General features: G+C 35.7%; 2 protein-coding genes across 6 annotated transcripts in view; both read left to right on the forward strand.

Moving 5' to 3' along the window:
* The window catches only part of LOC137622805 (pancreatic triacylglycerol lipase-like), a 27,054-nt gene extending 8,091 nt beyond the window's left edge, over nt 1–18,963 (forward strand). The window contains exons 4-12 of one of the 4 annotated variants that reach the window (XM_068353393.1): nt 1,594–1,707; nt 2,616–2,762; nt 3,174–3,294; nt 7,891–8,007; nt 10,462–10,584; nt 13,962–14,222; nt 14,785–14,917; nt 16,569–16,760; nt 18,332–18,959. In XM_068353393.1, the coding sequence (XP_068209494.1) occupies nt 1,594–1,707; nt 2,616–2,762; nt 3,174–3,294; nt 7,891–8,007; nt 10,462–10,584; nt 13,962–14,222; nt 14,785–14,917; nt 16,569–16,760; nt 18,332–18,689 (1,566 nt within the window). In that variant the 3' untranslated portion in view covers nt 18,690–18,959. Of the gene's footprint in view, nt 1–1,593; nt 1,708–2,615; nt 2,763–3,173; nt 3,295–7,890; nt 8,008–10,461; nt 10,585–13,961; nt 14,223–14,784; nt 14,918–16,568; nt 16,761–18,331 lie in introns of all 4 variants that reach the window. The other 3 variants (XM_068353395.1, XM_068353397.1, XM_068353396.1) reach the window with 3 other exon arrangements.
* Nucleotides 18,964–22,808: 3,845 nt separating this feature from the next.
* LOC137622200 (ferrochelatase, mitochondrial-like) overlaps nt 22,809–24,569 on the forward strand; it is a 58,704-nt gene continuing 56,943 nt past the window's right edge. For both annotated transcript variants that reach the window (XM_068352659.1, XM_068352660.1), the window contains exon 1: nt 22,809–22,939. In XM_068352659.1, coding sequence (XP_068208760.1) covers nt 22,816–22,939 — 124 coding nt within the window. In that variant the 5' untranslated portion in view covers nt 22,809–22,815. The remainder of the gene's footprint in view (nt 22,940–24,569) is intronic.

Consider the following 24,569-nt stretch of genomic DNA (forward strand, 5'->3'; position numbering starts at 1 on the left):
GATCATATGTACATGGTCAGTCTCTAGGGCATTGTCCTGCTTGATAGGGCAATGTCACTGTCCCTTGCCTCGACCATTCATGAGCGGCCTTTAAACCTTTAGTGTTAGTTCTGGGGTTAAATATTAAGTACTGATATTGCTATTAGTCTGATTTCTAACATTTGATATTAATTTTTGTCTGTTTTTGGATTGAACACTTGAATGGTATTTGTGGTGATTTTTGGAATTAAGTATTTATATTGATTTTCCTTAGTAATCAGTATTAATTAAATATCTAGTACTACCAATACCTAGTTTGAGTTACTAATTCCATTTCTATTTTAGTCTTTAAAGATAATTGCTGATTCAAAGATGAAAATTTATATGAAAAGAAAGCTTTAGAGCAATTGAATCAGTATAACTTCAAAAGTTCAAACTTGCAGCAAATGTTTTTATGCTGAACAGGCTGTAATAAGTCTTTTTATAGTTTATGTATGACATATATGTTTTGATGTTGTTACTGTTTTTAAATTACTTTATTGTTAATTTTTTCTTATATAGTTTATTTATTTCCTTATCTCCTTTCCTCACTGGGATATTTTTCCTTGTTGGAGCCCTTGGGCTTGTAGCATCTTGCTTTTCCATGTAGGGTTGTAGCTTAGCTAGTAATAATGATAATAATAATAATAATAATAATAATAATAATGATAATAATAATAATAACAATTTATTATGTACATTTAGAAGGGGAACCTTCAAGTAAAGTAACTGATGGAATGAAGAAATTAAAAAGAAATCGATGAGATCTAATATTTATTCTTAATTAAATGAACGAATAAACTTCTTCTTTTAAAAGTGGATTAAAATACCTAGTTTATTCATTCTTTTGGGAATTTCAAGCCTTTCTCTGGAAACCATATTAATAAATATAAGGATATAATGGCGGGTTTTCACGGTCGAGCTGTTCGACAGGCAAGTGTTTGAAGTGGTTCGAACGTGTGAACGGGGTATTTGGTTGTCAAACACGTTCGTCGAACGTGTTCAAAGAAAGTCTGTTCTCGCCTGACTTTTGTGGGCGGGCTTCAGTGTCCACAAGCCTTTTGCATTTGTGGCTGACTCCACCTCTTCGAACCGTTTGTCAAGCAGGTTCGACAACTTGGTTCGACGAACTGTTCGACCGTGTAAACACCGCTTGGGTAGTGTCAGAACCTCTGTACCATGGTCTTCCACTATCTTGGGTTAGAGTTCTCTTGCTTAAGGGTACGCTCGGGCACACTGTTCTATTTCACATCTCTTCCTCTTATTTTGTTAAAGTTTTTATAGTTTGTATAGGAGATATTTATTTTAATGCTACTGTTCTAAAACTATTTTATTTTTCCTTGTTTCTTTTCCTCACTGGGTTATTTTCCCTGTTGGAGCCCCAGGGCTTATAGCATTGTGCTTTTCCAATTAGGGTTGTAGCTTAGCAATTAATAATAATAATAATAATAATAATAATAATAATAATAATAATAATAATAATAATAATAATAAGGAAAATGGAGAGATCATCATATCCATCAAAAGATTGAGAAAATCCATTAATTATGTCTGTTTTTTTTTTTTCCTTTTAAGAGACTCCACGTGATGGATCCAAAGAGCATTGCTGTATCTCACTTCAGGTTTGGAAAAGATGTCAAGATTCTCACTCACGGCTATTTGGAACATGGAGACAAACGGTGGTTGAAGGTGAGCTGGAATCGGTTGGTTTGTATCGGTCTTAATCTTGGAAATCCTTCACAAACTATGATTTTTTCCCTTGTCAAAATGTGGGAATGTCAGTCAGAATTCACTTTATGGAAGGTAATGTTTACTATCGTATACTTAGCTTGACAAATCATTATATAATCGTGATAGAAAAAGGAACTTTACTATATATAATTCACTTTATGGGAGGCAATGTTTACTATCGTATAGTTAGCTTGACAAATCATTATATTATCGTGACAGAAAAAGGTACTTTACAATATATAATTCACTTTATGGAAGGTAATGTTTACTATTGTATAGTTAGCTTGACAAATCATTATATAATCGTGACAGAAAAAGGTACTTTACTATATATAATTCACTTTATGGAAGGTAATGTTTACTATTGTATAGTTAGCTTGACAAATCATTATATAATCGTGACAGAAAAAGGTACTTTACTATATATAATTCACTTTATGGAAGGTAATGTTTACTATCGTATACTTAGCTTGACAAATCATTATATAATCGTGACAGAGATAAATATACTTTACTATAATTCACATATCAGAGATTTATCAGTGGATATCAACATTTCCTGAACTTCAAACCTACGTTTCAGGGCACTTACCTTCTAATCTGCAGTCCTAGTCAATACTAAATGCTACATATATCTACATAAGTATTTATGTTTTCACTTAGGGCCAAGCTATTCTTTATAATTGTACATAAGAACACATCTATCAACGAAGTAAAAAATATACTTTCCCTCCTGTTCTTCTTATATTTGTGCACTATAACAACAGAGTACGTGTGTCATAGTCTTAGCTGATATACATCTGAAACTGGCTATATAGGACAGAAAAGATAAGGTATATATTAACTTAGTTCCATCCCACGAACAGAAAATGGTGCAAGAATATTTGGCATATGATGACCACAACGTTATTGTCCTCGACTGGCTCTCTGGGTCCGGTCCACCTTACACCCAGACAGTTGCTAATATCAGATTGATTGGGTCGATCGTGGGCAGATTCATACTGGACCTCAGGGTGTGTATTCAGTGTAAATTAAATCTCTCTCTCTCTCTCTCTCTCTCTCTCTCTCTCTCTCTCTCTCTCTCTCTCTCTCTCTCTCTCTCTCTCTCTCTCTCTCAAATAACCTGTGTAATGCCTATTTTTTTCTTGATTTACAAGTCTTGATACAATGAAATAAAAAATTTCGAAATACTATTTTTTTAAACCTTGGACTCATTTATATCCCATTTTAATGTTGTTTTTCTTTATTTTAGAATGGTTCTGTGTAAATTTTGATAAAATTTATATTTGTAATATTTACAGATTGGAAATTAGCATAGAAATATTCGAAAAGTTTCTAAGATAAATTATGGCCCTTTTTACTGGTTTTATGAACCCTACTGACCTCTGTTGACCCAACAGTAAACTAGGCGTTCTATTCCACAGGACTTCTTTGGTGTGTCTCCTGCTCGAGTCCACATAATCGGCCATAGTTTAGGGGCTCACCTGGCTGGATATACTGGGGAATACTTGAAGACACAGGACGCCAAGCTTGGAAGAATCACAGGTAAACAGCTAGTATCTTTATATATCATCATCATCTCCTCCCACGCCTATTGATGCAAAGGGCCTCGGTTAGATTTCGCCAGTCGTCTCTATCTTGAGCTTTTAATTCAATAATTCTCCATTTATCATCTCCTACTTCATGTTTCATGGTTCTCAGCCATGTAGGCCTGAGTCTTTCAACTCATTTAGTGCCTTGTGGAGCCCAGTTGAAAGTTTGGTGAACTAATCTCACTTGGGGAGTGCTAGGAGAATGCCCAAACTATCTTCATCTACCCCTCATCATGATCTCGTCCACATATGGCACTCGAGTAATCTTTCTTAAAGTTTCATTTATGATGCTGTCCTGCTATTTAACTCCCAATATTCTTCTGTGGTATTTATCTTGTTGTTAAAAAAGGGTCCCATTGTTGACTAGGTTCGTTATTTCAGGCTAATTTCATATGTGAAAAACCACACTAGGCAATGGATGGATATAATTTAACTGATTACGTGTTTAGAATAGAAAAATAGAAAATTTGTTCTTTAAATTATTCCATTGGCAATAATTCTTACGAATTTTCTTCTATAGTCAGGGAGACTCTCAGACCGATACACTTGCGTAACTAACGTGACTTTACGGCTTACTGAAAGGCCTTAATAAATTGATAAGATAAGAACTAACATCTTTAGGTTTCAGTAGAAAAAGAGCATTTATAAGCTGTCACATAAAATATGTGTATTGATTTTCGATCAAGAATTATTAGTATATTACTGCTGTATACATCTGATAGCTAGTTTAGAACGAAATTAATGTCATCATCATCATTATCTCCCATGCCTATTGACGCAAAAGGCCTCAGAGGATTCGTTGTCTAGATTCGTCAAAGGATAGCCAGTTCCTTGTGATGCGCAGTGCCTATTGTGACGGGCCGAAAGAAGGTTGTGACTCAAAGACAGGATGAAAGCAACTGAGTGAGTTTGTTATTGAACACTCTCCTTTATATACAAAAGCTCAAGGCAACAGGAATGACACACGGTTGGTACACTATCTGACTAAGGCAAGTGACCCCTGCTGGTCCATACTAATTCCAGTAGGATCTACCTCCAGGCATCAGGAGTAGAAGCCGAAGAGACAACTTGTCTCCTGGCTTAAACCCACTTCGTTACCCTGCTGCCAGTGACTTCATTGAGATTTAAGGGGTTATTACCATCCACACCCAAAATTCTCGTTACTCCACCAAGTTGCTCATCTGTTAATATAACCTTTGGCAAACATGGATTGCTAAGATATACATCCTTGTATGATAATTTCAGTTAGGCTAAATTTAGAGAGAAAAAAAAAAGAATGAATGTTTGTCTCCTTTACACCATTATTATATGCATGAATGCGATCTTCCGAACTGATTTTGACTAAAAGTTCCTAAAACCGGTCAAAAAAAAAAAAAAAAAAAAAAAAAAAAAAAACCGTATACTAGCAGGATGTTAAATTTACGATTAATATTACCTAGTGAATCATGGTTATGATTTCAAACTAGTGTACTAGTAAATATTTATTGAAATATACTGGTTAAAATCGTTTTGGGAATTATGATGATATGTAAAATAAAACTGTAAATTCCATGGAAAGTCTGCTAATAATAAAAAGAAAATTAATGGTAATCATTAAATTTGAAAATCTGAGAAATAGTCTAGTTTATAAATGAGGAAATGAAATTACCCTTTTCTTATCTATGCACAGACCGATGTATGCATATTCATTCGTATATATACTTATAATTATAGTTATTATTTTGATTGCTGAATGAATACATAATTATTTATTTTCTTTTTTTTTACTGACTTGACAGTATTTCACTGACCTGACTGTATTTCACTGACTTAATTGTATTTCACTGACCTAACTGTATTTCACTGACTTGACTGTATTTCACTGACCTGACTGTATTTCACTGACCTGACTGTATTTCAGTGACTTGACTGTATTTCACTGACCTGACTGTATTTCACTGACCTGACTGTATTTCAGTGACTTGACTGTATTTCACTGACCTACTGTATTTCACTGACTTAATCATATTTCTTTGACCTAACTGTATTTCACTGACTTTACGGAATTCCACTGACTTGACTGTATTTCATTGACTTAACTGTATTTCACTGTCGACTGAATTCCACTGAATTGACTGTATTTCACTGAATTGACTGTATTTCACTGACAACTGAATTGACTGTATTTCACTAAATTGACTGTATTTCACTGACAACTGAATTCCACTGAATTGACTGTATGTCATTGACTTAACTGTATTTCACTGTCGACTGAATTCCACTAAATTGACTGTATTTCACTGAATTGACTGTATTTCACTGACTTGACTGAATTCCACTGAATGTCAGTATTTCACTGACTTGACTGTATTTCACTAACTTGACTGTATTTCACTGATCTAACTGTATTTCACTGACTTGACTGTATTTCACTGACCTAACTGTATTTCACTGACTTTACGGAATTCCACTGACTTGACTGTATTTCATTGACTTAACTGTATTTCACTGTCGACTGAATTCCACTGAATTGACTGTATTTCACTGAATTGACTGTATTTCACTGACAACTGAATTGACTGTATTTCACTAAATTGACTGTATTTCACTGACAACTGAATTCCACTGAATTGACTGTATTTCATTGACTTAACTGTATTTCACTGTCGACTGAATTCCACTAAATTGACTGTATTTCACTGAATTGACTGTATTTCACTGACTTGACTGAATTCCACTGAATGTCAGTATTTCACTGACTTGACTGTATTTCACTAACTTGACTGTATTTCACTGACCTAACTGTATTTCACTGACTTGACTGTATTTCACTGACCTAACTGTATTTCACTGACTTTACGGAATTCCACTGACTTGACTGTATTTCATTGACTTAACTGTATTTCACTGTCGACTGAATTCCACTGAATTGACTGTATTTCACTGAATTGACTGTATTTCACTGACAACTGAATTGACCGTATTGCACTAAATTGACTGTATTTCACTGACAACTGAATTCCACTGAATTGACTGTATTTCATTGACTTAACTGTATTTCACTGTCGACTGAATTCCACTAAATTGACTGTATTTCACTGAATTGACCGTATTTCACTGACTTGACTGAATTCCACTGAATGTCAGTATTTCACTGACTTGACTGTATTTCACTGACCTAACTGTATTTCACTGACTTGACTATATATCACTGAATTAACTGCTTTTCACTAACTTGACTAAATTTCACTGACCTGACTCTATTTCACTGACTTGGCTGTATTTCACTGACTCATTGACTTGACTGTATTTCACTGACCTAACTGTATTTCACCAACGTGAATAAATTCCACTGACTCATTGACTTGACTGTATTTCACTGACTTGACTGAATTTCACTGACCTAACTGTATTTCACTGACTTGACTGTATTTCACTGACTTAAATGTATTTCACTGACTTGACTGTATTTCACTGATCTAATTGTATTTCACTGACTTGACTGTATTTCACTGACTTGACTGTATTTCACTAATCAGACTGTATTTCACTGACTTGACTGAATTTCACTGAATTGACTGTAGTTCACTAACTTGACTATATTTCACTAACCTGACTCTATTTCACTGACTTTACTGAATTCCACTGGCTTAACTTTATTTCATTGACTTGACTGTATTTCACTGATCTGGCTGTATTTCACTAACCTAACTGTATTTCACTGACTTAACTGTATTTCCCTGACCTAACTGTATTTCACTGACTTGACTATTTCACTGACGTAACTGCATTTCACTGACTTGACTGTATTTCACTGACCTGACTCTATTTCACTGACCTGACTGTATTTCATTGACCTAACTGTATTTCACTGACTTGTTTGTATTTCACTGACCTGACTGTTTTTCAATGACTTGACTCTATTTCACTGACCTGATTGTATTTCACAGACCTGGCTGTATTTCACTGACTTGACTGTGTTTCACTGACCTAACTGTATTTCACTGAATTGACTGTATTTCACTGACTTGACTGTATTTCACTGACCTAACTGTATTTCACTAACTTGAGTGTATTTCACAGACCTGACTGTATTTCACTGAGTTGACTGTATTTCACTGACCTAACTGCATTTCAGTGACTTGACTATCTTCCACTGACCTAACTGCATTTCAGTGACTTGACTATCTTCCACTGACCTAACTGCATTTCAGTGACTTGACTATCTTTCACTGACCTAACGGCATTTCAGTGACTTGACTATCTTTCACTGACCTAACTGCATTTCAGTGACTTGACTATCTTTCACTGACCTAACTGCATTTCAGTGACTTGACTATCTTCCACTGACCTAACTGCATTTCAGTGACTTGACTATCTTTCACTGACCTAACTGCATTTCAGTGACTTGACTATCATATTTCACTGACTTTACTGTATTCTACTGACCTGACTGTATTTCACTGACCTAACTGTATTTCACTGATGTGACTGTATTTCACTGACCTAACTGTATTTCACTGATGTGACTGCATTTCAGTGACTTGACTGGCTGATGCCTTTTTTTCAGGTCTCGATCCAGCCGAGCCTTACTTTGAAGGAACTGACCCCCTCGTTCGTCTTGACCCTACGGACGCAGAATTTGTCGACGCTATACACACGGACAGTGGACCTATCATCACTGGAGGTTAGAATACCATAAGTCATATCCTTTTACAAAGCCTCAACATATCACAGAATTTTGCTAAATTATCCTGGTAGTCAACCAAATAGACATTATCATCGTAGATTTCTTTACTAATGATCTTTATCTCAAGTTTTGCGACTACTTTCTAGACAGTTTAAAGGTTTAAAGGCTACTCATGAATGGCAGAGGCAAGGGATAATGACATTGCCCAATTTAGCAGGACAATCCTAGAGACTGACCATATATCATATGATCAGCGCCCAAACCCCATCTCCAACAAAGCTAGGACCAAGGAGGGCCAGGCAATGGCTGTTGATGACTCAATAGATAGGCCTATAGGCGTCCCCAAACCCTAACCCCCCCCCCAAAAAAAAAAACCTTAGCTCACAAGGATGGTAAGGTTGCAGACACTAATAGCACTAACGAGATCGAGCGGGACTCGAACACCCGACTGGCAAACACCAGGCAGAGATGTTACCAAACAGGCCACAACAATCACTAACTCATTCTTATCAATTACAGGCGACAATCCATAATTTTTAGTACCCCGTATTCTTAAATTCAAATGTTTTTCAACGTTCCTGTTTGTTATCAAGAAGGCTTTGCTTTTTTCTTGTTAGGATGTGGTGGCCTATGTGGTAACGCCCCTGACTAGTGATCACCAGACTGGGGTTCAAGTCCCGCTCAATACTTGTTAGTTCCTTTGGTCGTTGCAACCTCAGCATCCTTGTGAGTTAAGGATGGGGGTTTTGGGGGAGCCTATATATCTACCTGCTGAGTTATCAGCAGCCGTTCCCTGGCCCTCCGTGGGCCTAGCTTAATGGAGAGGGGTCTTGGGCGCTGATCATATGTATATATGGTCAGTCTCTAGGGCATTGCCCTGCTTGATAGGGCAATGTCACTGTCCCTTGTCTCTGCCATTCATGAACGGCCTTTAAAGCTTAAACACTTGCATGATACTAAGGTCTAGAATGCATTTGCTAAGTTGGGCTAGATAAGGTTAAGCATGGAATATGATATCCCCTGTTCTGCAGACTCCCGGGTTTTATGTAAAGGTAAAAGTGTCTGGCTTCGGTTCCAGCATCACCAGAACGTCACCCAGGCAAGGCTAACCCCGACTCTGATACTCAGACACAGCTGTATCCTCCCCAGTAAACAGCTTAAACTTATGGTCCCAGGATGAGATCGATTTACTGCTACGCAGGTGCTAGCCGAACTTTTACCTTTGTATCGTAAAGTTTATCAAGCTAGGAAGCTAGGTATTGGTGATATCTTTAAGAAAACGAGATGTTTCAATGCTTAGGAGATACCGTGACTAAACGTAATATAATTAATTATAAATTAACAACAACCATTTCAACTCTTGCAACTCATCAGTTCTTTTATATTTGTAAGGATTTACAAGTATTATAAGAAAAAAGTACATAAATAATGATTTCAATTGAAAATAGTTTATTAACAACTGAATCTAGGCATCACAAATAAAGGAAAATAATCAAATTTATCTTTCATAAAAAAACCCAATGATTAAGTAATTCACACATGTACAGTATGCTAACATTATAGTAATCATTCGCAATATATTCCTTTTATATATTCCAAGATCAACCATGGTATTCACAATTAACCATATTATTTTCCATCTTAATTCAAAAGTGATAAATATCAATCTCGACCATGTATGGCACTTATGTGGTCGAGATGAGATCATGGTGAGGGGAAGGTGGAGAAGGTTTGGGCATGCTCTTCGCACTCCCCAAGAGAGATTAGCTCACCAAACTTTCAACTGGGCTCCACAAGGTACTAGGAGAGTTGGAAGACCCCGGCCTACATGGCTGAGGACTACGAAGCCTGAAGTGCGAAATGCTGAATGGAGAAGTATCAATTTAAAAGCTCAAAATATAGACGACTGGCGAAATCTAACCGAGGGCCAATGCGTCAATGGGCGTAGATGATGGTGTTGGTGATATATCAATCTGTAATGTATTATATTTTACAGTATTAGGCAGAGGCTCTCCCATCAGCCATATGGATTTTGATCTTACTGGAGTAACAACAATACTTGTCTGTTGCCACCCTAACCCACACTGTTAAAGAAACCGTAATTTTAATCGGAAATTCTCTGTAAAAATCTACTGTTCTCAGCCGTATTTCAGTAAAATACAGGCGACCATAATTTTCACATTACTTTGCTATTATCTATTATGAGTTTGTTGACCGTAATATCGCTCCTTAACGTCAATATATCCGTTTTTAAGACGGTAAATGCCTGGCAACATTTATTCCAGGATCTTTACCGTTTTTTACGGCAAATTTTTAACAGTGTAGATTCAACATTTTAATGGTTAATTCGAAATTTTACTCTCTTTTTAGGATGTAACATGTCTTCTCCTCTCGTCCATTATATTTTCATCCTATTGAAGGAATGAAGATTATTAATATTTTCTCTTACAGGACTAGGGATGGCCTCTCCAGTCGGCCATTTTGATTTTTATCCTAATGGAGGAGTGAAAATGCCTGGCTGCGGACAACATTTCATCGATTCTGTCGCCATGGAACAAGGGAATATCCCTTACGGTGAGTTATGCATATAAATGATGTTTGTTATGTTATTAAAGCACCAAAAGAAATAATCATACACATATTGGATCGAATGACCATAACTGCCATGTACTGAATGCTTAGCATCTCGAATAAGCCATATTATATATATATATATATATATATATATATATATATATATATATATATATATATATATATATATATATATGTGTGTGTGTGTGTGTGTGTGTGTGTATATGTATGTATGTATATATATATATATATATATATATATATATATATATATATATATATATATATATATATATATTGAAAGACGTGCACGTGTTTAGGGGTATGGCTAACGGTATGTCTGATCATTTTTTGGTGGAAGGAAAATTAGTTGTAGCCAAAGAGTGGGGGAATAGAGTAGGTGGATGTAAAAGGGAGCTAGTGAGGGTTGAAGAGCTAATAAAACCGGGGGTAAAAAGTAAATATCAGGAAAGGTTGAAAATGGCATATGACGAGGTGAGAGTAAGAGAAACTGGCAATTTAGAGGAGGAGTGGAAGTTAGCAAAAGAAAATTTTGTTGGGATTGCAAGTGATGTATGTGGCAAGAAGGTTGTTGGAGGCAGCATGAGGAAGGGCAGTGAATGGTGGAATAAAGGAGTGAAGGTAAAAGTGGAAGAGAAAAAGAGGGCTTTTGAAGAATGGCTGCAGAGTAATAGTATAGAGAAGTATGAAAAATATAGAGAGAAAAAGGTGGATGTAAAGCGCAAGGTACGTGAGGCAAAGAGGGCAGCTGACCTGAGGTGGGGTCAGGGACTGGGTCAGTCATATGAAGAGAATAAGAAGAAGTTTTGGAAAGAAGTGAAGAGAGTAAGGAAGGCCGGCGCAAGAATTGAAGAGACAGTGAAAGATGGAAATGGAAGGTTGTTAAAAGGAGAGGAGGCAAGGAAAAGGTGGGCGGAATATTTTGAAAGTTTGCTGAATGTTGAGGATGATAGGAAGGCAGATATAATTGCTGTTCCAGGTGTTGAGGTGCCAGTGATGGGAGATGAGAATGAGAGAGAGATTACAATAGAGGAAGTGAGGAGAGCACTAGATGAAACGAGAGTAGGAAAAGCATCTGGTATGGATGGTGTGAAAGCTGAGATGTTGAAGGAAGGGGGTGTGACTGTACTTGAATGGTTGGTGAGATTGTTTAATGTGTGTTTTGTGTTGTCAATGGTACCAGTAGATTGGGTCTGTGCATGTATTGTACCACTATATAAGGGTAAGGGAGATGTGCATGAGTGTTGTAATTCAAGAGGTATTAGTTTGTTGAGTGTAGTTGGAAAAGTGTATGGTAGAGTACTGATTAATAGGATTAAGGATAAAACAGAGAATGCAATCTTGGAAGTACAGGGTGGTTTTAGAAGAGGTAGGGGTTGTATGAATCAGATTTTTACAGTTAGGCAGATATGCGAGAAATATTTAGCAAAAGGTAAGGAGGTGTATGTTGCGTTTATGGATCTGGAGAAAGCATATGATAGAGTTGATAGGGAAGCAATGTGGAATGTGATGAGGTTATATGGAGTTGGTGGAAGGTTGTTGCAAGCAGTGAAAAGTTTCTACAAAGGTAGTAAAGCATGTGTTAGAATAGGAAATGAAGTGAGCGATTGGTTTCCGGTGAGAGTGGGGCTGAGACAGGGATGTGTGATGTCGCCATGGTTGTTTAATTTGTATGTTGATGGAGTGGTGAGAGAGGTGAATGCTCGAGTGCTTGGACGAGGATTAAAACTGGTAGGCGAGAATGATCATGAATGGGAGGTAAATCAGTTGTTGTTTGCAGATGATACTGTACTGGTAGCAGACACAGAAGAGAAGCTTGACCGACTAGTGACAGAATTTGGAAGGGTGTGTGAGAGAAGGAAGTTGAGAGTTAATGTGGGTAAGAGTAAGGTTATGAGATGTACGAGAAGGGAAGGTGGTGCAAGGTTGAATGTCATGTTGAATGGAGAGTTACTTGAGGAGGTGGATCAGTTTAAGTACTTGGGGTCTGTTGTTGCAGCAAATGGTGGAGTGGAAGCAGATGTACGTCAGAGAGTCAATGAAGGTTGCAAAGTGTTAGGGGCAGTTAAGGGAGTAGTAAAAAATAGAGGGTTGGGCATGAATGTAAAGAGAGTTCTATATGAGAAAGTGATTGTACCAACTGTGATGTATGGATCGGAGTTGTGGGGAATGAAAGTGATGGAGAGACAGAAATTGAATGTGTTTGAGATGAAGTGTCTGAGGAGTATGGCTGGTGTATCTCGAGTAGATAGGGTTAGGAACGAAGTGGTGAGGGTGAGAACGGGTGTAAGAAATGAGTTAGCGGCTAGAGTGGATATGAATGTATTGAGGTGGTTTGGCCATGTTGAGAGAATGGAAAATGGCTGTCTGCTAAAGAAGGTGATGAATGCAAGAGTTGATGGCAGAAGTACAAGAGGAAGGCCAAGGTTTGGGTGGATGGATGGTGTGAAGAAAGCTCTGGGTGATAGGAGGATAGATGTGAGAGAGGCAAGAGAGCGTGCTAGAAATAGGAATGAATGGCGAGCGATTGTGACGCAGTTCCGGTAGGCCCTGCTGCTTCCTCCAGTGCCTTAGATGACCGCGGAGGTAGCAGCAGTAGGGGAGTCAGCATTATGAAGCTTCATCTGTGGTGGATAATGTCGGAGGTTGGGCTGTGGCACCCTAGCAGTACCAGCTGAACCCGGCTGAGTCCCTGGTTAGGCTGGAGGAACGTAGAGAGTAGAGGTCCCCTTTTTTTTTTTTGTTTCTTGTTGATGTCGGCTACCCCCCAAAATTGGGGGAAGTGCCTTTGGTATATGTATGTGTATATATATATTGTCTTAAAATCCTTCGAAAAGCCAAATTAAGAATTGGAGTGAAGAATAGGCCTACATTATACCAATGCAAATATATATAAATTATCATCCCTAACAATAGCGAAGCCAAAACAAATGGCTACTTTCGCCATTGATAAAAACAAAACAAATTACTAGTTTTGCCATCAATAAAAACAAAACAAATTGCTACTTTTGCCATCAATAAAAACAAAACAAATTGCTACTTTTGCCATCAATAAAAACAAAACAAATTGCTCTTTCCGCCATTGATAAAAACAAAACAAATTGCCATTTTTGCCATCAATAAAAACAAAACAAATTGCTACTTTTGCCATCAATAAAAACAAAACAAATTGCTACTTTTGCCATCAATAAAAAAAACAAATTGCTACTTTTGCCATCAATAAAAATAAAACAAATTGCTCTTTCCGCCATTGATAAAAACAAAACAAATTGCTACTTTCACCATTGATGAAAACGAAAGAAATTTCTACTTTCGCCTCTGATAGAAAATCTCTTTACACATCACTTGGTATTCAGGCCTTCGTCGCTTCATCGGCTGTAATCACATACGGTCCTACGAGTACTTCACGGAGTCGATCAACAGCGCCTGCCCTTTCCTGTCCATCCGGTGTGCATCCTGGGAGGCCTACTGGAAGGGGTTTTGCTGGCAATGTGGAGATGATTGGGCCAAGTGTGCTCGCATGGGTGCACATGCTGATTCCTACCTGAACTATACGGTCCCTGGGTCCGTCAACATGAAAATGTATCTTATAACTGGACCAGAATCTCCTTTTTGTAGTAAGTGAAAAAAGGGGGATATTTAGATGGAGTTTTCGTAGTTAGTATTTGAAAGAGCTAATGTTATTCTAAGTTCACATGAAGATGATAATGTTTTACTGAGAACATCTTCCCCCATAAGAGAACGCAAATCCTGCCAGTAATGTTTGCGTTGTAAAGTGATTTTTATTTCCTTCCTGTAATTTTAGTCTTCTTGGAGCATTTTAAACGTTACGGATGCATTCTGAGCAATGATCTGGCTGTAATATTAGTCTTCTGGAAGCGTTTTAAACGTTAAAGATGCTCAAACTCAGTTTGTTGAATTAAAGCAACAATGTACTGTCCATGAAATCACATGAAATAATTAACACTTTGCATGTGAAATTACTAGAATAGACAGACAGTCCCCTATGTATGAACTTAGGTGATTTCTACCACAAAGGAATCTCCTGTACCATTTGTAATACCTTACTTTAAACTCACTTTAAAAATACTAGCAACAGACCCTCTAATGAAATTATCTCATGATCATTTTCTATTTTGTGATTAGTTTCTGTTTGAACAGCCCCTTCTCTCTTGACAGCATTCCATCATCGCATTAGCGTCATCATGTCTTACACCAAAGAAGCTCGATACCACGGAGGCGACATTGGCGTCTTCTACGTGTCTCTCTTTGGGGAGCGAGGCATCGCACATCGACGACAGCTGAATATGGAGTATGTATTGAAAGATATAGACCTAACAGGCAGATTTGTCTTTGTAGATTCACTAACATTCAGCATGAAGATACAGCTATGTTGAGGCAATCCAACATGTAGCGTGTATATTCTATTTACCAAGGCACTTCTCCCAATTTTGGGGGTTAGCTGACATAGAATAGGAGCAAAAGAGGAATTTTCCTCTCTTTGCTCCTCCCAGCCTGACGAGGGACTCAGCCGAGTTTGGTTGGTACTGCTAGGGTGCCACAGCCCCCTTTATATATAGGGCTATGTTAATTCAATCCAAAATTTATCAGGTAAATAGGATTATGTATATACAATCCAACATTTAGTAGGCACATTCAATCTAACAATCAGCAGCTGACCGGGACAAGTTAGATTCAACCAAACATTTAGCAACTATAGTCAATTCTTTTTAGTGAGGCAGATTTGTGCCAACTCGCAGGGGTGCCCTTGTAGCTCGGAAACTTTTCCTGATCGCTGATTGGTTGGACGAGATAATTCTAACCAATCAGAGAGCAGGAAACTTTTACTGAGCTAAAAGGGCACCGCTGCGAGCCAGTGCAAATGCGCCCCATTAAAAAAAATGAGTATAGGTGAGTCATTGGAGACAATCTAATCTACACCAGGGGATAGGAAGTAAGATGTGGAAGGGAGTAATCTGTTGATTAGCAGATTCTAAGTATATTAAGCTGGTTACTAATAAATACATAGTGTCCCTAGATCTCCCTACTGTAGGTAAGAAAGAAAGAAAACTACAAACTCTCTCTCTCTCTCTCTCTCTCTCTCTCTCTCTCTCTCTCTCTCTCTCTCTCTCTCTCTCTCTCTCTCTCTCTCTCTCTCTCTCTCTGTAGTTGGATTTGGGTGGTTTGGTCTGCCTTGATTTTAGTGCTGCCTTTGACTGTTAATCATGAGGCCCTTGTTTTCAAATTCAAACATTATTATTATTATTATTATTATTATTATTATTATTATTATTATTATTATTATTATTATTATAGTAATAATAATAATAATAATAATAATAATAATAATAATGATAATTATAAACACTCACACGATAAGCAAAACAAATACTGACGAGGATTAAGGGTTAATTTAGATTTGAATTTAAATATTAGATTATTAAATATCAAATATTAAATAATAAATATTAATTTTAGATTTTAATAGAGACCTTATTTTCATCCAGTTGAATTCTGAAGAATGTCTGTACAATTTCATATTTTTTATTTATGTAAAATTATATGAAAATGATGGTATTTATTTACAGGGCAGTAACTACATTTTCAATCTATTTGAATGATGGAATGGGTGATGTTGTTTCCTTTCCTCACTGGGCTATTTTTTCCCTGTTGTAGCCCTTGGGCTTATAACATTTTGCTTTCCCAACGAGGGTTATAGCTTAGATAATAATAATAATAATAATAATAATAATAATAATAATAATAATAATAATAATAAAATGTAACTATTTCAAAATAAATTCATAACTAAATCTCCATTAACCAACTTTAAATCAATATGGTTTAGATTAGAAAAATAAATCATTAATATTAAAAGCATTTTCAGGATCTTATAGCTGTATATTTACGACCTTAGAGTATAGATCTTAAATTCCTTTCTCCCCCCACCATGACCTTTTCAGAGAGATCTTTTTCGAGCCAGGTAACGTCTACACCTTCATGATTGGGACGATAGACCTCGGAGAAATCAAATGGGCTCTCTTGGAGTGGACCTATGTCACGGCTCTCTACAATCCGCTCACTTGGAGGCTGCTCTCTCAACCCTCTGTCTATGTCAACCGGATCATCATTGATTCAATTGAGATGCAACAAAGGTTAGTATAGAGAAAATGCACTCATATGGGAAGAATTTTTAAAGGTTTAACTATATTCAAAGAGTACATTGCTCGAGAAGTTTTATTTTGACTGTTACTAAATTGTGGGATGATCTCCCTAATCTCATAGTTGAATTAGTTGAATCTAGAAAGTTCATACGTGGTGCTAAATGCTTTTATGTATAGCAGTTTGATAGAAGCTACATTCTACAGTTTACCTTTTACTTATGTGCTTAACTTTGTTACAAATCTTAATTCTCTCTATTTCTTCTTACTTCCTTTTTATGATTTACTCCTCTCAATTTCTTTGCTGTATTGAGTTACTTTCCCTTTTAGCACACATAGGCTTGTAATATTTTTTTTTTCCAACTGGGTTGTAACTTGGCTTGTATTTAAAATAATAACTAGGATATTAATGTAATAAGCGTCGAAGCTTATTCTGTACTCAACTTAACTATTAAAAGTTTAAAGGCCGCTAATGAATGGCAGCGGCAAGGGACAGTGACATTGCCCTATCGAGCAGGACAATGCCCTAGAGACTGACCATATACAGATGATCAGCGCTCAAGCCTCCTCTCCACCCAAGGTAGAACCAAGGATGGCCAGGCAATGGCTGTTGATGACTCAGCAGATAGACATTTAGGCTCCCCCAAACCCCCTCCCATCCTTATCTTACAAGGATGGTGAGGTTGCAGCGACCTAAGAAACTAACAAGTTTAAGTGGGACTCGAACCCCAGTCTGGCGTTCACCAATCAGGGATGACCTCCCATAGTGTGATGTAAACAAGTTATAAATTTGCATGATGATAAATTATGCAAATTCATCCATTCTGCTCTTACATGCAGCTAAGATCATGCCTATTCCAATAGGGATGTATACTTAAAGGAAATCTTCTTTCTCCTTAGAAACTGGAATGAAGACAAAAGTAAGATTGGAAACAAACTGTAGTTAAAACAGATGTCCACCCAAACTGATCATTATTAATGAAGTCTTTTTTGTTCTCATTTCATAACTAATTTTCATCCTTTGAATAGGAAGCATTCTTCAACATATATAAATTTGAATATCGCATGTGATTTATGGGGTATTTTTAATCAAATAATTCATGAGAGTGTTTAGTAAGTTAAGTAATATCTAATTTTAGATAGATTTACATTATATATCTATCTATCTAATTTCTCTTTCTCTTATTTTGTTAAATGTTTTATAGTTTATGTAGGAAATATTTATTTTGATGTTGTTACTGTTCTTAGAGTACTTTATTTGTCCTTGTTTTCTTTCCTAACAGGGCAATTTTCCCTGTTGTGGCCCCTGGGCTTATAGCATCTTGCTTTTCCAACTAGTGTTGTGGCTTAGCAAGTAATAATAATAATAATAATAATAATAATAATAATAATAATAATAATAATAATAATAATAATAATATTAATAATAATAATAATAATAATAATAATAATAATAATAATAATAGTAATAATAATAATGTGTGTGAGAGTAAGTATCATATAAATTCTTTGCTTCAAACAGATAAGTTCTTCAAATCCACTTTTTTCTCTCGAACGATTTCAAGCAGATACGAGTTCTGTGGATTAGACCAAGCCTTCAGATCTGGCACCCGGAGGAAACTAGAGCCCCAAGAAGCGTGCCCAGAGCAAGCCCGCCCTCCAGGAGCTTCAATCTTGGGAACCATCATCAACTTCGACGTTGGAGACACAATCAACAATAACATAGATGCCGTGAACAGCGGCCTAAACAGTTTGGGCAACGGGCAGCTTCTGAACAATTTGGCTTCCTCAGCCAATCAGGTGGCCAGGGAACTCATGGACGGTGCCCGCAGGAGGATAGGAAAGGATCCTATGAAATGGTGGATGAAAAAGAAACAGATTAGGAAGAGTTGGAGAGACAAGAGATGGGTGGAAGGAAAGTAGGCCAGAGTAGATTTCACAATGGATCTTCTGGTAGACATCCACAGCCAATCTCACTAAAAATACTTGTGATTGGTGGAAGCTCGTGCTATAACCAACCAATTGGAGACAACAGTTCTAATATATAGGCCAATTGGAGTCAAGATAAAGGCGACAGGAATATCAATTGCGGATATTTACCGTCAGCCTCAAAATGACAGACTATAGAGGTCTTTTAATTTTATAAGAAAACTTTCAAGTTGAGTTATTTCCCCTTAATATATGAACTTTATTCATACCCGGATGCTACATTTAACACAAAGAAAAACAGAAAAAAAGATAAGTTCTCCTAAATAATTTAGTCATTTATTTTCAAACTCAAAATTTAAAAGGAAAGTTATTCATTCATTTACTTGTCAGGAATCGTTAGTTCATCTGCCCCTCTCCCTATTGCCTTATGTTATGTTCCTGAATAGATTATTTATCGTAAAAAGCTTATACATGTATATATAGATATATAAACTTATCTGTATATGAATACATGCATATGTAAATATGCATAAATATATGTATATATATATATATATATATATATATATATATATATATATATATATATATATATATATATATATATATATATATATATATATATAAACGTATCTATTTATAAATATATACATATGTAAATATATATATATATATATATATATATATATATATATATATATATATATATATATATATATATATATATATATATATATACAGTATGCATATGTGTGTGTATTACTTTATGTTAGCAAATAATCTATAAAATATTAGTGGCATCTAAAATTAAAGGCAGCTAGTATCCCTCTGGACGAACCGAGCCCCAATTATGTTTCAGAAAATGACGGAAACTACAATTCCATTTTTTCCATTATCTGGTACAACGTGTGTTACGAGTTCCCTTTGTATGTGTGTATATTTATTTATTTATTCCTGTATGTTTGTATTTATGTAATTTGTATAATTGTAATTGTTTCTCCTTCCTATCCTATAGAAATGTATCCACTAAATCATTGAAATATTCTCATAAATGTCAATAATTACAAATTGTAACCTCCAGAGTTATCTTAACATAATCTATTAGATCTATCTGAATATTTATCATGGCGTAACCTATATGTTTTCTGTAATTATAAAAGACATTGGCTTACGTAAAACTATATAAATTGTGACTCAAAGATTGTGTGAGAGTATTTTAATTCTATATGGACGACGACTATATAATTTATGTTTATAAAAGACACTGTAGGCTAATGTATCTTTTAAATACTACTGATAAGGCGGGTGCAACTTTTATTCAGTGCGACAGTCCCCTTATACTTCATTTGCTTATAAATGACAAATTTAATTGGTATAAATTTAGCAATCATAATATACAAACTTCTTTATAAATTCCTTATGTTAATTTTAGTGCAAATATTTTTTTCGAATCTTCTCATTTTTATATTGTATATTAATCTCTCTCTCTCTCTCTCTCTCTCTCTCTCTCTCTCTCTCTCTCTCTCTCTCTCTCTCTCTCTCTCTCTCTCTCTCTCTCTCTCTGTACAAGAATTAATTATATTTAACTTTCTACCTGCGAGGTATTGTTTGTAACTTGCGTATTATCAATAATAACAATACGTAGGCCTACACGAATAATAAACAATTTAACAATATTTTTGTATCATTACTCACATTCACTTCCTCACTCCTGTGCCACTGATTATCAAATGATAATCAGTATAATGTGTTTATTTCTGTGTTCCCATTCTTTGAAATATTTACATCCATTCCTTAGGTTAAATAAAATTTGGAAATCAAATCGCCTGAAATTACTTATAAAGATCAGACTACATATCAGTTTAGTGAGATCGGTGTTACTCTATGGACCTGAGTCATGGTATGACAATGAAACAATCTCCAATAGATTTAATAGATTTGAGAACAAAACCCCCAGAAGAATATTGTGAGTTAAATGGCGGGACAGGCTTAAAAATGAAACTATGAGAGAGATTATTCGAGTACCATATGTGGATGAGATAATGGTGAGGGGTAGATGGAGATAGTTTGGGCATGCTCTTCGCACTCCACAAGAGAGATTAGCTCAAAAAACGTTCGGCTGGGCTCCACAAGGCATTAACAGAGTTGGAAGACCCTGGCCTACATGGCTGAGGATTATGAAGCATGAAGTACGAGATGATGAATGGATAAATATTGAATTAAAAGCTCAAGCTATAGACGACTGGCGAAATCTAACCGAGGCCCTTTGCGTCAATAGGCGTAGAATTCTTTCATTCTACCTTGTCTTGAGTATTGTTCTCCTGTCTGATGTTCAGCTGCTGATTCTCATCTTGATTTGCTGGATAGAAACTTACGGTCTATTAAATTTCTCATTCCTGATCTAGATATTAATCTCTAGCACCGTCGTTCAATTAGTTCATTATGCATGTTGCATAAGATTTTTCATAACTCTGACCATCCTTTACATTCAGATCTCCCTGGACAATTCTATCCTGTTCGTAATACTAGGCAGGCAGTTAATTCTAATAGCCAGGCCTTCTCCATCACGAGGCTCAATACTACACAGTACTCTAGAAGTTTTATTCCAGCTGTGACCAAGTTGTGGAATGATCTTCCTAATCGGGTAGTTGAATCAGTAGAACTTCAAAAGTTCAAAGTTGCATCAATGTTTTTATGTTGACCAGGATGACATGAGTCTTTTTATAGTTTATATATGACATATCTGTTTTTGACGTTGTTAATAGTTTATATAGGACATATCTGTTTTGACGCGGTTACTGTTTTTAGAATGATATATTGTTAATTCATTCTCATCATTTATTTATTTCCTTTCCTCACTGGGCTATTTTTCCCTGTTGGAGCCCTTGGGTTTATAGCATCTTGCTTTTCCAAATAGGGTTGTAGCTTGGTTAGTAGTAGTAGTAGTAGTAGTAGTAATAATAATAATAATAATAATAATAATAATAATAATAATAATAATAATAATAATAATTTCTTCCTCGCCATTTGCTAATAACTAAACGTTTATTGTTTGCCAATTCCTACTTTTATCTATTTAATGATGGACATGAAATTGTTTTTATGTCCTCCCCATGTTCAATAATATCCTGGAAAAAAAACCACCACATTTCTGAACTCATTTGAAATTCAACTTAATAAATAGACATACGGGTTCCCAATTCTCTGAGAATGCCTGATTCGATGGTTAATAGATAATGATAACTGGAGCCGTTTTTCTTCTAGTCTCCAGAACTTAAAGTATTGCCAATCAGAGAAAAGGGCCCCAAAATCATTAAGCTTTCCACCAGATAGTGCTCAACCTGCATTTGAGTGTGATCAGTTTCTTATTTGGTGCATATAAAAACAACGATTGTGATGTAGCCTATATGATCTGAATACATACAATTAATAGGAATATTAATCCATAAGCTATTTATGTCTGATATAAGTAGTTTTTTTTCCTGAGGTTAATGATCAATCTGCGTATATTTTAATCGTTTACATATAAGTATTTATTGCATCCATGAACCTGAACGTGCGTCACGGACGCTCTTATAACAAAACAAAACTTAAAGACATTGAGTTTCCTGATTTTCCAAACATACATATTTTAGATATTGCTAGGTAGTATAATAAACTTGTAATAAATTCAAGATTGATTAAACCTACAGTATTGTGTGCATTCGTACTCAAAAGTTTACGATTTGTGCGTGAAAAAATCTACCAAGTAAAAAGAGAATCACACGCTTAGGTAATATAGGCTTTATACAATGTAGGCATCAATTACACATAGATATTCTTTAAGAAAACTGATAAAATATAGAAATTCTAAAATACATCATATAGAACTATCATAGTGGTTAGGGTACTTGATCGTGTAACACAAAATATCTACTTAACTTAGTATTCAAGCTGCTATATTTTTTTTGTATAAAAAACGTTGCAGTTATATGATATATTATAGATTATTTTATGGAAATGAATGATTGCATGATGTTTTATGGCAAAGTTCAAGATAAAGTCCTTTAAGTTAATATTATAACATTGATTGCGTCATTCTAGTTTTTCTCAGGACAATTGGTGGAATTTAGATATTGCAATGTTGACATCCTTCATCTTCTTTGTGTTTTGCATCGATAAGTTGCAGTCAAGTTGTGTAATTCGGAAGTTCAGTTCAGCCCGCAAAATGTCATCACAATTAAGGCCATTACTGCGATGTTTCCGTAAGTATAGAGTACGATTAAGACATATTAGAACCATTAACGAGATCAGTTTAATTGTAAGTTAAGGTTAGAGTCTATTTTGTGGGAAATAATCTACTAAATGACAAAATATAAGCCTCCTTACTGGGTTTAATGAACCGGCACCTTTGACTTTGGCTACTGAATCTTCTACTGTTTTTCAAGGCTGTTTTATTGTTTGAGATTCATCATGGCTACTGAATGTTTATATTTCTATTATATGTTTTATTGTGTGCAATTTATTTGTGGGAGAAACAAAAATATCGTAGATGAAGACTGTGGTAGTAGGAGGAAGGCTAATGTTCGAGAAAGGGATAGAGGACAGAATAAATGAGATGTTGAAAAACTTTTTGAAAGAATTTCAAGAGGATGAAGGATTTAGATGGATGAAAGAGACACGATGTATGAAGTACCTCTATGTGAAAGATAGAACTTCAGGAAAATTATGAGGGAAGAATTTAAGGGGTGTATGTATAATGACAGCCATGCCCCCATAAATCGCTTATTTTCAACCCTATTGGTAAGAATACGGTAGTCTAAGGGGGTTCGCAGGTGGCCGTTACCCTGCACATGTTAGGTAAGTAGGTTAGGAGACATTGCTTGTAGGTTAGGTTAAGTGGGGGAACTTTAGTTTAGGTGGTTTTCTATGCAATGGTGGGGGGCGGGTGGGTGTTCCTGTCCGTCATTATACAAAGGCTCAGAGAATAAGACCAATATTAGGGAATTAGATAGTAAAAGGTGATGGAAAGAGGTAAAATGAAAAAGGTTAATATATGAAGCTTTAATTTATAGCCAATACACAAACCATATATTATTCCTACACGATATCGTGTGTTTTATCCATTTGTGTCCACGAATATTGGAGCAATCACTTGTGAGTTTTCATATCCTCATATAGAAAAAAAACATTATGGGTGATCCCAATGAGAAACGTGCTTTGGATGAGAAACAATGGAAACAAATGATTTGAAGCAGTAGTGATTATCAGAAATGTATAATAAACATAAGATAGCCTGTTTTAAAAAAAATATACATGCTTCATGTAATCAGTAGGAAATTAAAGCAGCAAATGGAATCAGTATCACTTCCCTTAAATGATCTTTGCTCTTCTGTGACAAGCACTGCATTTATGTGCCAAGCATACCATCCACATTGGTCACCATAAAATTACAGAATCATGATTACCTATAATTTATATCATCCCTCATATGGTGTTTGCTTTGGCTTTTAAATAAACATTATTTCCTCTTTTCTGGCAAACAGTCTAGGAATGTTCTGTACATGCCAATCATGTAGGTCGTTATTTTTGTGATATTTTTGGCTTTCAGATGAGCATCAATAGCTATATACGAATGAAGAGGGTTTTAGAAATATAGTAATCACTTATGAAAATAAATGAAATTATGCTGATTTTTGGAATAGATTGCACTCCCCATTGGGAGACATCTTCATGTGATGGTAGTCATGCTGGAACTGAAGCATTGGGAATTGAAAAGGGCTATTGTAAAGCAACATTGGAACTTATGTATTAATACTTGTAAACTCTTATTTGGCTCAAAAAGCCTGCCAGTAATTATGCATACAAAAAACAGAATAGCTGCCAAAAGCAGAT

The sequence above is a fragment of the Palaemon carinicauda genome, chromosome 29, assembly GCF_036898095.1.
Source record: "Palaemon carinicauda isolate YSFRI2023 chromosome 29, ASM3689809v2, whole genome shotgun sequence".
In the NCBI taxonomy this organism is placed as follows: domain Eukaryota; kingdom Metazoa; phylum Arthropoda; class Malacostraca; order Decapoda; family Palaemonidae; genus Palaemon; species Palaemon carinicauda.